The 16,629-nt window shown below is 44.5% G+C and overlaps 1 protein-coding gene across 9 annotated transcripts in view; it reads right to left on the reverse strand.

Annotated features, from left to right (window-relative positions):
- Positions 1–6,230: 6,230 nt before the first annotated feature.
- The window catches only part of LOC139049730 (splicing regulator ARVCF-like), a 137,118-nt gene continuing 126,719 nt past the window's right edge, over positions 6,231–16,629 (reverse strand). For 6 of the 9 annotated variants that reach the window (XM_070525518.1, XM_070525512.1, XM_070525511.1 and 3 more), the window contains one exon: positions 6,231–8,938. In XM_070525518.1, coding sequence (XP_070381619.1) covers positions 8,783–8,938 — 156 coding nt within the window. In that variant the 3' untranslated portion in view covers positions 6,231–8,782. Of the gene's footprint in view, positions 8,939–15,561; positions 15,624–16,629 lie in introns of all 9 variants that reach the window. The other 3 variants (XM_070525517.1, XM_070525516.1, XM_070525513.1) reach the window with 3 other exon arrangements.

Raw genomic sequence — 16,629 nt, forward strand, 5'->3', positions numbered from 1 at the left:
CACAGTAGACGAATAGCATACGCCGCCGCGAACACCTCCACCAAATTTCGCAGTCGTGCGTGGTTTTCCGTTCTTTGAGCTGTTCGTGCAATCCACGAACATTCCACTCATTGACTTTCCTCTGCCTTAACCAACTACATAACACATTAAGCCGCCGTCTTATCGGTGCTGCATATCGATGACCCACCCCAAACTATACGTAGGCCAAGAAGGACCTACCCCGCATACACTTATTTGTTCGACTCGTGGTACGTGAAGCTGCCGTCGTCTTGCACGGCGCCATCGTCGTCCTCTTCTGGCCTTTGGGCCAGCGGTGTTTTGTGTTTCTTTATTTCTGTGTGTTCGCAGCCAGCGTTTGCCGGAAACTTCGGCAATGGTGCGAATGGCCACGTCGTCATGACGGCAAGTGTGGCCGCTCGGACCCCGCTTCGAGACCCGACGTTCGAGCTGAACCTCTCCGCAGTCTGGGTCTGCGGCTGCTCGGTGGCCCGCGCACCAGGCTGCTCCAGATCGAGGGATTCTCTGAAGTCCGTGATGGTGAGTTCCTCGCCATCACAGCCCCTTCCGCCGAGCACGCTGCTCTAGAGCTGTACCAGAAAAAAATTAATGACAGTGCTGCCAAGTATATCAGGGAGAAACAGACGCTTGTCGCATGCTTCGCTCAGTTTTCAGGAATTTGCATACTGTTCGACAGACTTTCGGTGCTACGGACAGCGCGAAGACGAAATTAGCGGACCCTGGTTCCTAGAACCGCTTACGGAGAGCCGACCACAGCATCTGAGCTATAGCACAATTTATTTATTTATGCACTCATTTATTCGCAGTGCTTTGCAGGCTTCTCATCGGAGCAACGCGTAAGGGGTGCTTTGCACTGGTATTAGACAATATATGGTGAGAAGTATAGAAAAAGACACGACACATATGTGCGGTAAAAAGGAAAGTGAAAGTCAAAATAGAGCGCATCGTAACACGCGAAAAATAAGCAAGAACATAAGCTGTCTACGAAGAAAATACTTCAATCTCAATGCGCGAAAAATAAGCAAGAACATAAGCTGTCTACGAAGAAAATACTTCAATCTCAATGCTCACTGTCAAGCAAGGATACAAATAGTACCGTTAATATAAGCTAGACGTTGTCTAAACCTTTGAATGACGTCGCAACCTTCTTGCGCGAGTGTGCGTGCGTCTAGTTGGCGTGTGGCGACAACCGCTCCGCGCAACCCGCGTGCTCCACGCGGGATAATTCTAGCAAGAAACTATAAGCTATATTATGACGCGTCATATTAGTACCAAAAAACTCTGAATATTTTAAATATTGGCTGCCTTCAAAAAGCAGTCGTATGCCATAGACAGATCAAAGTTTGCCAGATGCTTGAGTTAAGTAATGAATCGCCACAGCATGTGAATTCCGATAGGGAAACAAGTGCACATCTGCTCTTGTTGCAAGACGCACATGAAGCTATAGCTTAAGGAAACGTTTCATACGCAGCCCAGAAATTACATGCTGTTAACGCGAGGGTAAATGTTTTTGCATTGGCTATATTCCACATTAGAATCACTGTACCATCGGCATAAATGGAAACATCACCAAAAAGTAACAGATTGGAATGCCTGTCAACGTAATTGCATGGAATGTGATCGCACTGTAGCCAGTTTTTATTATGTTGTAGTAGTCCTAACTGTACGTTTTGGTGTATTAACTGAAAAAACATAAACAAATGCAGTTGAACATGGAAACGGAACAATATGTTTGAACAGTTTCATAATTGATAACATTTGAGTTTATGCTGCCCCCAATTGCGCTTTCTGAAGGCAAGTGCTAACAACTGCTCCATTTGCAGGACGAACTACGGTAAAAGACAACTAGCATACTTAGTCCCATTCTTCATAAATGCACATCCTAACACGATCACTATCGCGCAAAACTTCAGATCATTAAACTGCTTTAAAAGTGCCATGAAAAAATATTTGCTTTCCTTTTCTGATTGACATTGTGCTACTTGTTTTTTTGTGGGTTTTATGTACAATTATTTTAAGTGCGTTTCATTTTGTGATTGTATATATATATAAAGTTTTTTTTCGTGTTCATATTACTTTGTTGATCCTAAACTGTTTCTACTTAGAAAGTTGTATAGTGATTGTTGTATTTAATGTACGTATGTTTGTAATGTATGCTATGTGCGTCTAATACACGCTATTGATATGTGTGTATACTATCTGTATGTTATATGCTACCGCACTGTTGAGCAATGTATGGGTGACAGGGCCTTAGTCAGGCAGACAATGTACTGCCTTTAGCCTTGCCATCCAAGACCTTCACTGTGTCTAAATCAATGCTGAATAGAAAAAAAAAATTATTCCGAAGCTCAGAACTAGACGGAAAATCTCCAGCTCACAAAAAGGAAAATGGTTTACAGCATGCTGAACCTACTAATCCGCCTTTCTCAGTTTGCTATGCTACCCTCTGTCGCGAGCCGCTGGGAACGCCTTGGAAGGGCGCCGGGACTTTCGCCCGTTGATTTGCGCACCTCGGCCCATGGATGCTGAGTGTGCGCCGATTATGCGTTTCGTGGAAGAGATTGGCTTATCCGGGGACGCTTGTACCTGGAAGCCATGCCACACTCACCGACCACTTGTTGAGCAAGCCTAAGCGCGCCGTTGTGACAACTGTGCGGCCGCGAAAGAAGCGCTGAGCTCCGTCTACAGACACGGCTGCCTTGGAGTTTGTTGTCGCCAATTTCTGCACACGAAACTAGCTTTTTGTATTTCTTTTACACAATCTTTAGACATTTCGCATATTGAATAAGCCTTAGAACGCAGCCTTACGGGTCAGATTACCCAAAGCGGTGTATTTCATCGACATCTACAGCCAAGGCTCTTTATTTGTTAGCTTCAAATATCGTGGTAGCGGTACATCCCCGAAAAAAAAAATAATAATGTCGAAACGTAGCAAAACATACGTATCTGCAAATATGAGCGGTCGAGTCGCTTAAACAACACACGTTTGCACTTCAACATGCAGAGAAAGAAGGTTACACCCTGCTGGACATCCTGGCCAACCGACATCCAAGTTGGAGAAGCCGCGCACGGGGAGACATCACAGATTGTTCATGAGACCGGCAAAGCTGCAGCACTGCGTCAACTATGTTGCTCGCCATTGACACCTGTGGCCCGACACGAACGTGCGGCAGCGGATGCTGTTCACCTCGCTGCTCCAGGAGCTAGGTGATCCTGGGAGTGATGAGGCCAGTGTGAGAATCGCAGCCCACGTGTCTTCCTGAGCTTATCGAGTCATTCACCGCGCTGAACAGGTCAGCCACGTTAAAGCGCAGTCAGCAATAATTTTGTGTCATTCATTTCTTTATATGTTTCAACAAACAATCACTTACCACTACGTTAGTACAGTGACTGGCAAACGGTGCAGAATGGGTCGACATGATGATTGGTGCAAGAGAGCTCCATATTTACGTTTGACTTGCATATCATTATCCTAAACAGTTGCAGTCGTCATTAGTGTTCTATAGCATAACCAGCATGAATCACCTTGCCCCTAGTGTAGTACACGAGAGGCACGACGCCTGTGGGCAGTAAATGCAACCTACCTATCTACTGTACAATGGGCACTACAGAAGCGGACTCCATGCAAGACAATTCCACGAGCTGTGGGCAAAAATGCCGGCGTTACTGTACATTCACTGGCACCATCTGTTCTCATATAGTCTAACTGCTCACGGCACTCGCCACAGCGTTAAGCGTTGCTTTTCCAGTCATGGCGGAACGTTGCCTACTCATAATGTCTGCTGCTCATAACCCACTTATCAACGACAGCGATGTTTAAAACCTTTACGCAGGAATTTTTGATTTCTTAATGCAGATATGGCATAGCTACACCAACCCCACTCTGGCATTGACATTCTCGACAGCATCTTTCGCATCGACTATGTCCGAAAGTGGGCCGCCACCGGTCGCATCGTCATCATGATTATCCACCAACCCACAGATGAGATCTTCACCATGATTACACAGGGTAGATCTCCCGATATCGCATGTACTGCAGATGGAGAACGCGCTAATGTGCCGCCAACTGTGTTGGCGAATGGGCAACGGAAGTTGACCAACCCACTGCATCAGATGTACAGAGGCTACATTAAAGCAATCAAAGACAGTTGGAGGAGCTGTATTGAAAGAGTGCATGTCATCAGGTATTGCTGAGTGGATTAATGCAATACACAGCGGGGAATACCCAGGAAGGGATGTTCAGTGAATCGATCTGCTCTTGTTGCTTTACCTATTAATGCTCAGTTGCAACGAACAGGGCTTTTGGCTCGACGGGCAACCAGTTCTGCGGAAAAAAAAATTAAAATAGAAACCTATAACTTCGTAATGGCCTGACCTCCCGTCTCACTGGTATATATACCGCAAAAGAAAAAAAGAATACCAAAGAAAGGAAAAGGACTTCCTGCTACTGCCATATTCAATCGGTTTTCGCTTTTGGATGATAAAAACGAAATAAATATTTTAATCATGGCTCAGTGCCGTCACAATGTTTGCAAGACCAGAATGCAACAACACCATTCTGACGCAACACACACAGTGTTGGAACATTTCATCGATAGTGTAGGGTACCAACGTCACGTTTTACAAGACATAGCCGAAACGACCGGTATCGGTAATCTCAATTGATTTTATGTGTTTGAAGAGAGAGATAAAGATCAACCTTATCTACAAACAGTCTCTGTGCCAGTTTTAAACTTAGCCACATTAGTAAAGCCCGGCTAATATGGTTTTACAAGATTATATAAACATGACAAGCAAACAAGAAAGTGCACAAAAACAACAATAAAAGAAACACTCTTATATACCATTTGCATCAACGCCCTTTTTGTTTACACACTAATCCACCATTTTTTCAATTTTAGGTGGAAAATTATTCTTTGCCTAATCGTTCATTTATCGCGTTAAACGGCTTCTGCACGTGCCCGGGGACTGATATATGCGGATAACAAACGACGAGAACAATTGCAAACCAATTTTTATTTTTTCTTCTGTCACTGCTATAAATCACCACTACTACGCTGGAATAGGTGTGACCACTTATCTCGCCCTCACTCACCTCTAGCGCTTCCTATTATCACGTGAATTCTTGAGCCGATCAGAGAAAAACAGCTATTATGATACGTATGTTGCATCCTTAATTTGAGCGTGTGCAGCTGACCAGATATTGATTTTTTTTAGTTTTGCCATAGCTTACTTCCATATATACAAAAAATGTCGAGGCGAATCCGAGAATCCCTACATTTTTTTCGAAAAACTGGCAGATGCCCATATGGCCCTACCAAGATGTCAAAATGCTCAAAGTACCATACCAATGCCTCCTATATTAGAATACAGTAGGCACTGACCCTACAGCAGGGCAATTACCCCAAGGTTGGCAAAACTGTTTATTAGTAAACCTGTTCCTTTATCAGATCCAAAAGGATGCTTTAGTATGCCGGCTGTTGCCAGCTGGCCTAAATCAATAAAGGCAGCATGACAATGAAGTAAAGCTCACAGTGCATCTGTCTGCATTTTCTCATTATTTTCAGACTTCTGTATTGCTATACTATGTATGAAAGTACCATGCACAAGCACTTCCATTTCTAAGCCAACACGATTACACCACCAGTATGCATTTTCTAACACAGGAAGACTACGATTACTAGTACGGTAGACGTTTGTTCCTTGCAGCTCAGATGACTATAGTTTATTTTTTTTGCTGCAGTGTCAATTAGCTATTCTGCTATGCACGTCACTGTAATAACTTCAGCATGCCAATTAAAATAGTGCTGAAATTCTGAATACAATTAAAGCTACTACCAACTTTTTAGTGGTGGTAATGGACTTTTTAGTGAATATATAAATGTATACTATCGTGCATCGTTAGCATTTTTAAAAATAATTTTTATCGCAAATGATGTACCGCCCATGTAATGCAGGAAAAATGCATTTTGCTGCCCTACATTAGCTACAATGGTTATACAATAACTCGAGTGATGAAACTATAATCGATTATTTATTAGTTGACATCAGAATTTTTATCCTCTCTTGTGACTGTCACTTCATAGTCCTGGTCCCATTTATGCCATGAAACAAACAAACAAGGCAATAGGGTCCAACTATCTTTCTATGTTTCTATAGTAATCCTTACCGCAAGCTGGACACAAGATGTACGAATTGAAGCACATGTCACATTGGTCCTCAAAATCACCTTTATTTCAGATGTTACAGTTCGTCAGATACATCTTACACAACCAAAAAATGTACACTAGTCACTTGGAAAAAAAAAAAGGTATATAATGTAAAAGTTACACAATACGTCATTATAAAAAGTTGCCTATGTTCACGAGAATCAAGGAAAGGCTGCCTCAATTACAGTTCATCCATTGATAAAAGAAAGCTCCCTTTAGCAACCTCACTAAACTCAGAATGGAATGTGAAAACCTTTGCACAGACGAGCACACTGGCTGAATACAGAGACAAAGCAATGCACACAACTGTTCTCGAGAAAACAGTGGTGAGGTTCATAACTGTACAGCATGAGACATTGGCAGAATGGCGGGGAAACGTGGTGCCTAGCATAATGTCAATAATAATAATAATAATAACAAAAGGCTAAACGAAAACTATTCTTTCTGCCAAAATAAAACTTGCTAAAAAGTATTTAAATACTGTCCAAAGAATGCGCACGAGTATACCTACATAATGACACAGGACTTGTTTGCACGCTAGCCAAACGCACCGCAACAAAGAACGCAAGTATAATGCACAACGCATGACTGGTGCTTAAGTAGATCTGCGCTGCCTATGAAACAAACAAATGCAAGTACTATGTGGCAATGAGGACAGGAAAGCAAACGTCAACAAGTGGAGGGGGGAGAAAAAAAAAAATTGAGAGGACTGTTTCTCAAAAAAGCTCAGCTGCTGGAATGACGGAGGCAAAAACAGCTCCGAAAATGGCAGAGTGCAGGCTCTGGAAGTTGTGGTACTTTTTTTTTGCTTTGTTTGTTTCATTTTGCTCCTCACAGCCCGGGCCACAAAAGACGATGACAACCAGACAAATGCAGCGGCTGGCTGCTCCGCTTGCTTGTCATGGACTTGTCAACCAGGGCCGCATTCGCTTCGCGACTCAGCACCAGCGTCCCGCAACGTCGCACCCTAAAACACAGTGCAATGCTACCCGAGCCATTTGTCCCTGTGGACCCCATAATGCCGTACGTTGTTTGTTTGCGACGGGAGTCGCCGCAGCAGCGGCACAGAGAAGCCCGCTTTTCGTCTACGACATCCATTCATCCTGCCTCGATCGTCGGCACAACCCAAGAAATGCAACGCAAGATACCCCTGCGACACTTGAGCAAAGTTTCCGTGTGAAGTTCATGTTCAGAAGAAAGAGAGAGAGAGAGGCACACACGTGCAGGCGTGTGTAACGATGGAAGGACCCAATTACTGAAACAGTAGAACCGAGAGCTGCCACGGTAACGAATTCTTAAAAAATGTTAAACCTAATGTTGAAGCGGAGAAACGGGTAGCAAGAGAACTGGATGGGATGGGACGGGACAGGACGGGACGAGGTGTCAAGACACACGATGTGGTGCACCAAAAATAAACGAAAAGTCAAATTGCCGCAAGCCACGGCAAAAAACACTCTTGTTGGCACTGGCAGGATCAGGAGTAGTACAGTGTAGTAATGATGATAGAGCGTACTCGTAGTAGTAAGCGTTTGAGTAGTAAATGGCAATGGGGAAAAAATTGCTTTCCCATTTCCCTGGTATATATACCTGACCCCCTCCCCTCGTACTCTATAAACAGAGGGGAATGCACCGGCTATTTTTTCTTTTGCTTTCGTGTCGACGTCCTCTGTGTTTTCGCCGCGGCTGACATTCGAGATAGTTGCCTTGATTGCGAACAGCGACTCGCTTCTGCTCACGAGATGGCGTTAGGACTTCCCGCCTCCCCATGCAGCATGTGGGGGGCAGAAAACAATGTTTCTAGAGATGGGGAGACCTGGTCTTGACTTCCTTGTTTCCTTTTCACAATTCAGTCCTGTGTTTTCCTTTTTCTGCTCCTCTAACAGGTTCGGCGAGTGGCGTGTCATGCCACTTCACCGCCTGTATGCACACAGTCAGAGAGCACCTCCATGGCGTCCGTTCTCCCGTCTTCCTTTCCTTTTCGTTCCCGTCAACAACTGCTACCTGTGTAAAAAGGCAGAACAGGGAGGGAGAACACGCACCTCTCTGCAAGAGACCCCAGCACGCTGCTCAATGTGAAACCTTGACGTGTGATAGAAGAAAAAAATAAAAAATAAACACACACACACACTCTTTCGGAGATGCCGATTTGTCGCTGGCAAGCGAGAGAGTAAAATGAGGAACTGGCTTTGGCTTCGAGCTTTCCCACACACAAACGCGGGCACCACAGCCCTGGAAAACCCAGGGGGGTGTGGTGGAGACCTTGGCTGCCCCGACCTGTGCATACACATGCACAAAATTCTAATAAAATTCGATATAATTCATAATGATTGAAAAGACAAACCGGAAATCACAGCAGTAAAAAAACAAAAAACAAACAAGTAAAGAAAAAAAAAAGGAACACACACTGCTGGCTTCCTCAGGCTAGTGCACAATCTTCTTCTGCTCTCCCTCCTTTTCCCTCCCATGTCGTCCTTGGCGTGTGAAAACGTCCCAAAACACGGCGAAACAAGAAAAGAGAAGCCGCCGCCGAGCCGCGGTAGCCGCAGCATCGCCTCTCACACCCAGGAGTCTCCGGCGGGCTGGGATGCCTGGCTGTCGAGCGCGAGGTACTGGGGCCCCTGGTCGCTCGGATACCGGTCCTTCTTCTTGTTCACCTGGGCGTACACGGGCTCAGGCGGAGACCTCATAGGCTGCTGCTGCTGCTGCTGCTGCTGTTCAATGGTGCACAACAAATACCCGGGAAGACCAATAAAATTTCAGCACTCGTCAAAGGATTGCTAGAACTAAGGTCTTGGTGACAGGCTAGGAATTCAGTACAAGCAACGCCCACAGAACTGCACTGACTCTGGCCCTCGGTGCTTCCAAACACCAAAACATAGTTTCTGAGAGGGGCCAATATTAAAGGAAGTTTGTGTGCATTATCATGGAAAGGAAATGAGCGAGTGTAATTAACTGGCACATCTGTACAAATTCTCTTTTGGTTGTATAGCGGTGTGGTTGCCACTGCATTCTTAGGTTGTCACCAGCTACAGACGAGGTACAACGCCTGCAAAATGTTTAGCTAGGCCATGCAAGTGTTAAGTTTTCCATCCTCCAGTGCCTTATGACGAGACCAATGCTAAGCATGTGCTTTGTCAGTGTGAGCTCGGCATCCATCGACGTACAAAGTCTTCATGCAGTAAGGCCACTGGCAGCAGCAGAAAAAATTGGCACTTGTGCGACTTAGCTAAGGATTTTACCGGTTGCACGGCCAAACTGTGATATAAAAAAACTGGACATAATAAATTACAGGATGTGATGAAGTAAATGTTAGATCTGGTTGGACATGCTTTAATTCGATGAATATCCTACTGCTTTAAGATTCCCGTGACCTAGGCAAGCCAATGCGCCAATCCTCTGTGATGACAGAACCACACAGTCACACATTAACAACCATGTGAAACACATTTTTAGTTAAGCACTCACATGCCATGCACATGCACTGCAAGCTGCCGATAGGTCATCAAAATCGACAGCAGACCAGCTGTTTTTCCTGGCTCATCAGAGACTTTGTGCTTGCCTTTCTTACGCAATGACCTGAATGACTTTTTGCTAATATCAGCAAGTATGCTTAGGCAATGAACACTGAATTTAACAAAGGAATTTTTGTTAGATGGGACTTCATTATAAGGAGATTATAGTTTATATTTCGGGCATGGAAGCAGCAGAAAAGCTGAAAGGTGACGAGAGTAAGATGCCAAATGAGGCTAGGTTTGCTAGACTAAATGGACGATCCTTTACAGCAAATACGGATGGCAAGCAGGTCTGGGACAAGAAAAGGGAATTGTTATGTTCTTGTTGCATACTGGACTCATAGGCCCATAAAGCATGAGCCTATATTATAACTGAACTAGCAAGCTGGTTGGCAACATTTACTGATAGGAAAAAGTGAGGCATTACACAAAACGATACAGAAGTGCGTAACTTTTGATGAGGCTGCCTTCAAGTTGCCGAAAGGAGCTTCCTTGCATGTTAAAGAAAAACGTGGCAGCAACCAACCAAAGGCTAGTGAATCCGGCCAAGAGAGGGTACGAATATACAAAACGACAGTGAAATTTTGGATAACTAGCATAACTGCCCTTGAGGCCTTGGACGTGACCGCAGCGGGAGAGTTCAGGAGCACCGATGTACTCGTCTAGCTAGCCTCATTAAGCATTTACAATCAGTGTCCTTTCAACTCAAGCTTGCTCGTGGCTTGCTCAAACAAGCTGAAATTGAGCAGTGCAGTGTTCCAGCTACACACCAACAGTAGCCGACTATAACCGACTAAACACTGGTAACCGACTGCACCCTTCGGTCACACTACGTAAAGTACCGGCTCCTAGAAAACAATTCCACTGTTTTCACACCCTAAGTTGTACAAGCTCGTGGGCCACAGGGAGCATGTTGGTCCCACATGTATAACTATGTGCAACAGACAAGGCAGGTGCGAATGTTCTTCGAGCTTTCAACTATGGTTCTCGATAAGGTGGGCCAGCGAAATGGCCAGATTTTTTCTTTTGCTCCAGACTGTTGCTCATCGACTTTCAGACAAAGGAAAACATTAAGGAACGCTATAGTGTCATAAACCAAGCAAATGACAAGAGCGTACACGATAAGATAGGGTAGTCATGAACTGTTAAGAGTTAACCACACAAGTTGTAAAATCTTTCTATTTCTAGCCATCTTCTGCACTCAACCCCAATGAGCTAGCGAGTAAGGCAGTATTATCAGTCGACCATTTTCAGGGATGTCAATTTCAGCGTGCACTTATTGGATAAGCCAGTGGATGGTATGCCTATTACTCCAATGAGACACTGTGCTGATCATTAAGTCAGGCAAAAGTGAAAAGTATCACTGAAAGTGACGAACTGAGAATACAACCCCAGATGCATGCCTGTTAGCAAGAAAGGGACCAGCATTTGTTGTGCTAGCATTAACATTTAGCAGTGTATCCTATTAGCCTATTAGGATAACACATATCACACAACGGTTCAAAGGCCTTCAAATTTTTGAACCAACCGCTCCAATTCTTAAAATGCGGAGCTAACACAGAGCTTCATGAATAGCATTCTCCCAGTTTCGCTTGTGACAAAACTAGGAAAACAGCATGACTCCTTTGTTTGTGGAGTGTCCCAGATTTGTGACCAATATTTCATCATCGAAACAAGGAATTAGGAATGGATTGGGAACATATTAACATGAGAGATAGCTCTTAAATGCAGTTATGTTAAGAAAGGATAAAATATGCTATAAGCAAAAGCAAGCATGTTTTGCCACAATGTTAGAGGGCTGATGGGAGTCAAGGGTGACACACAAAAAGAAAGTTCACGCAATAAGTATTGGCAAATCAAGCAATGTCAGGCTATGATCGCCTAGCAACAACTGACTCAGTGCAAGCACTACCTGTTAAAGTGCTTAAGTACAACAAAACCAGAATGTATTGGCTAATGATCAAATGAAATCATGGCAGTTTACTGGTGGGAAAAATTCAGGGGCCTTTAAGGACTTCATGAAACCCTAATGAAGCATTTTCATAAACTAAAATTTAAGTATTCAGCACTCTTCAGCAGGCAATACAGCAAAACCCAGAACAAGTGTACGGTGACACAGTTGACCTGCAATAATTAAAACTCTGATAATTGAAGGCATGGTTTAGTCAAGAATATCTTAAAAATTTGGGCTACATCTTTAATGTATTTCAAAGGCCAGTAAAACTTTCTTTATGCTTCCCCAAAGAGAAGGAAATGTAGCCACAAAAATGGTCCAAAAATGTCTGCGTTTAATAATCAGCCTGCTTGATTGTTGACGAGCAGCACTACTGTATTGGCCTCGAGGACATACCATGGTGCCACCTGCTTAACTTTCTTCGCGATGCAGAAGGCGACATCATGTGATACTTGCTGCGGAGTATTCGGTCTCTCAGCAGTTCAGCCATGGTTAATCGCGAGTGTCCGCATGTTTTAATCGTCGTATGCATGGTAATTTCGCGGCAAAACAACATGGCCAGTATGGCGTGTAGCGCAGCAAAAGTTTTTAGTCAGTGAGCAACCTGGTGCTTTCATATTGGTTATTCAATTCCCAAGATCTTTCATAAAAGTAACTATGAACTTTTGCCGCAATAGCAGTACTGTTCACAGCATTCATCACAAGGAGTGCGGCTTACCACTTTCACCAGAATTATTGCGGGACGATGATTTTTCGCCGGTCTATTATAATATGTGGAACTTCAACCACTTCTGTCTTTGTCTACTCAATCTGCGCTTTCGCTGTGTGCGGACATGTGAGTGGCATGCATCTCCGTGCAGGGCATTTTGACTGATGTCATATTGAGCGAGCAAGTTACAAGCCTTATGTGCATCGCTTGCTCCCTGCCGCTTCGTCTTGGGACACGCATGAAAACTCGCATCGGTCTTGGTTGTATATGAGCAGCACTGCGGCACCGAGCGGTAAACCATGGTGTAAGAGAGGGCAGCTAAACTGCTGCCTTGGAAATGAAATACATTATCTACAACCTTACAATAAAGGCTTCGATTGCCCAGCCAGCAAGCTACATTGGCTGCAGAGAAGGCACGAATGCGAGTCACGTGATTTCACTTTCTACATCATAGCAATTGCAACGCCATTCTCTCTAGTGGTGGTCCTTGAGGCCAATAGCGCCAACAGTCCTGCTCGTGCGTTTGCAGCAACAGGGCTGAATGTTCTGTTCACATCCATGTTCTGTTCGTATACTTACTATAGCGTTACCAAGTACACATGCCTAGTAGTTTAACACATTGTATTATTATTAACCGCATGTTACCCAACTTCTGATAATTAATTAAAACTAAAGCCTGTGCCGCTGAAGAGTATGAGTCATTACAGAGTCTTACCTTGGCCATTAACATACTACTCTTTACAGAATACTGGGTTACTGGAGACATTTTTGTGGGCAGCCGAGTTGGTCACACCAGCTTATGATGTACCGTATTTACTCGCATAATGATCGCACTCGCGTAATGATCGCACCCCTGAATTTTGTCGTCAAAATTCGATTTTTTTTATTTCCCGTATAATGATCGCACCCTGAACTTGCCACAGCGATATGTCGTGTGCCAAGTCTAGCTAATAATGATCTCGCTTACCATCTGTCGAATGCTACGCGATCGACTCGTCTGCACGCACCAAACATGCTTAAAGGGCCCCTGAAACGGTTCGGACAAATTTTGTAGGCGCGTAGGGTACAGCTTAAGTAGAACATTCGCACCACAATTTAAGTGAAGCGTTACGTATTAATGGAGTTGCAAGCGATTAGAAGTTACCCTCCTCCCTAGCTATGCTTTTCCTCCTCAACTCGCTCGCCGAGCGAGCGGCGCTAAGCTCCACCTTCACTGGTTCAGCGTCACGATGCGACGTCACATCGCTCACTTCCGGTTGTTTAGGAGCACACCCCGTCCCGCGCGAGACCTCTCCGCTAGCCGCTTGGCCGTCGACCGAGAGCTATCGAAGCAGCGTGCGTTGCGAGCATTCTGTCGTAGCGCCGAACGTGTCCGGTACTCCGCTAAAAACAGGTAAGCTGGTCATTTCGGCAAATGACTGGAGGCATAAATTCAAGTTGATGAAGGAACTTAAGCGTAGACGTACGTGAGCAGCCTGATCAGTCTGCACGGTCCAGACACTTGCTGGCGCAGCGCTTAACCAGTCAAACAAAGCGCTAATATTGCTCTAACCAAGTGTAAAGCATTTTAAACATTTTTAAATCAACGTGTTGATGATTACACTCCTGCGAAAAATACACACCAGCAGCAAAGAATACACTTCGTTGCTGCTACTGTGTATCGTTGAGCTCTGTGCCACCAGGTGGCTGCACCGTGCAGACCGTTCACATTTGCCCTTCTGCTCATCTCGTGGCTCATCCCGGCACAGTCAAGCGGCCAGACCCTGTCCCCTTGCGCTTGCGTTTGCCCTAATACTGGACTCGCGGTTTGCAGGTCGCTAGGTTTGCAGTCCACAAGGCAACAAAGTCGAATCACAGTGCTCGCGAAAAGACTGAGACCGACTCTGACCGCGGAGCTCTCGTCAAAATGGAGTACGTTGTAACACAAGCAGACGACACTTGCTGTGTGCCGGAAGTGCTGAAGTGTACTAAAAAACTATTCTTGTGTATTCTCTTTAAGTTATTTTCTTTTTACAAAAACAAAGTAACTAACATTCCAACTATTGCGAGCATCATTTGTTCACCATAAAGTTGGAAAAATTATCGGCCACGCGCCCTAGTCAGCCAATCAGATAGCTCTCCCATGTGACGTAATATGGGTTATTTGCATCATATGGGTGAAATTGACATCCCTGAAAATGGTCGTTTACACTGATACGTTTAAAGTGTACCCTGTTCATATGCCAACGCTTGTAACACAGCTAAGATATTCGCCCACCCTTAGCGGAAACGTGCCGTGTTAGGACAGTAGTGAAAACAGGTGCCGCAGTTTCCGCAGCAGGCCGGCCATGGGTTTCTGTCACTGGCACCTAAGCGCGCCCATCTGTTTCTGTCCCCTCAAAGTGGACATGGCTACGTTATTGCCACAAACTTGCCGATATTAAGGATATTATTCATCACTGACACGGAAGAAACTGTTTCAATGCACGTAATGTACTCACGAGAAGAAAAAAAAAGATCGCATTCGGCGCGTTCGGCTTGCTCCGCCGGCCGCCATTTTTGTTTTGCTGTCCCGCACCCGCATCCCGCAGCAAACGCGGGACGAAAAAAAATTTTTCTCACGGGAAATTTAACCCGCGTAATGATCGCACCCCTGAATTTGCGTCAATTTTTTCTGACAAAAAAGTGCGATCATTATGCGAGTAAATACGGTAGATTTTAGCCAGACAGCACACAGAGCTGCTATTGCAGTGACCTACCACATTTGCTAAGCTGCTATGTTGTGAAGCATCTGTAGTGACATAGCAGTAACGTTTCGTCATTCTTTATGTTCTTTGCTGAGAACACTTGTGCAAGACAAAAACAGTTCAAACGTGTTTTAGGTAGTCAAATCATCACAAGATGTTATTATCAATGTCGCTACTACTATTAGCGGCTCTTGTAAGCCAGTATTCCGCAAGCAGCACTATGCTTATGAACAAGCCAGAACTCTACATTGCAAGTTGACTGCAACTGCCGAAGACCTCTGCGTTTTCTAGCAGTGACAAAAATGACAGGCATGACGAAAATAAGAAGTGACACGGAAGGTACGAGGCACACTTTCGGCAAGTAACGACACAGCAACATGCACAGGTTAAGACAAAGAGCCATGCAAGAGTAGAAATAGCAAGAAAAACCCACCACGTTTTATTTTAGTTAAAGGAGTGTAAGACCAGGTCGGGAAGATGTTAGAAACCAGGCGGCTGAAGGAAAGAGCAAAGTTAGTCAGACATGGCACAGACAGACAGCAACGTGAACACAGAAGTGCGTGTTATTGGTAGATGGCAGATGACACGACTGCAATATCTTGAGTTATCACCCATCACCAATAGAGTGCCTGCACCTGTCTTTTGACAATGTACCAAAAGCGATAGCAGAACACTGGAAAATCACCAATGCCAGCAAAACTGTCAGAGTGACATGAATTAGGCATGGTGAAAATGTATGGGGTCTTGTGGTGCAAGGGCCAATTAAAATAGACCATGAAATATCACTTGACTGATGAGCCCTTGCAAATGAATGTGAACCAATAATGAATGAGAACTGTGCTCTCTCAAACATTGGTGACATATCTCATATTTTCAAAGAAGGGTGGAGATGATAACTTAGGATATTACACTAAACATTCTTCATCAGACAACCGGATATTCTAAGTGAACACTTCTGAACTGCAATATGATTATTGCACGGTGAAGTTGTAGCAACAGATTTTATGCACTGGTGCACTTAGTCATGTGATAACATACTCTCATTTACAATGCTGAACTAGATCTCAACGAAATTAGGTTCTCAGTTTGTGTTAGTGTTAGCCATCACAACAAGAAGCATTAGACAGAGGGACAAACAATATTTTGCAAGTAGTACATTACAGACGACAAAGAGCAGGGCAACAGGGAGGCCTCAGTCATGCTGAACACCTATTGATGTTTGCAGAAATAGGAGTGCATTGTACACATGACTGATTCTGCTAAAGCGCTGGCTCATTTGCGCTTAAATTATGCACAAAGCATTTTAGCATTCTGCAGGCATTACATGCCCATTCAGTCCACAATGAATGTGAAGCAGGGGTAAGCTGCGGCAACACTCCCAAAAATCTTCTAGTTTGCTGCAACAGAACGGCGGCACCACTTGTCATGGCTACAGTGAAAACACTGTGTTCATTGTAGCCATGACAGCTGGAGCCACTGTTTCTTGGGAGTGGAGTTGGCG

This window comes from Dermacentor albipictus, chromosome 9 (assembly GCF_038994185.2).
Source record: "Dermacentor albipictus isolate Rhodes 1998 colony chromosome 9, USDA_Dalb.pri_finalv2, whole genome shotgun sequence".
NCBI lineage: Eukaryota > Metazoa > Arthropoda > Arachnida > Ixodida > Ixodidae > Dermacentor > Dermacentor albipictus.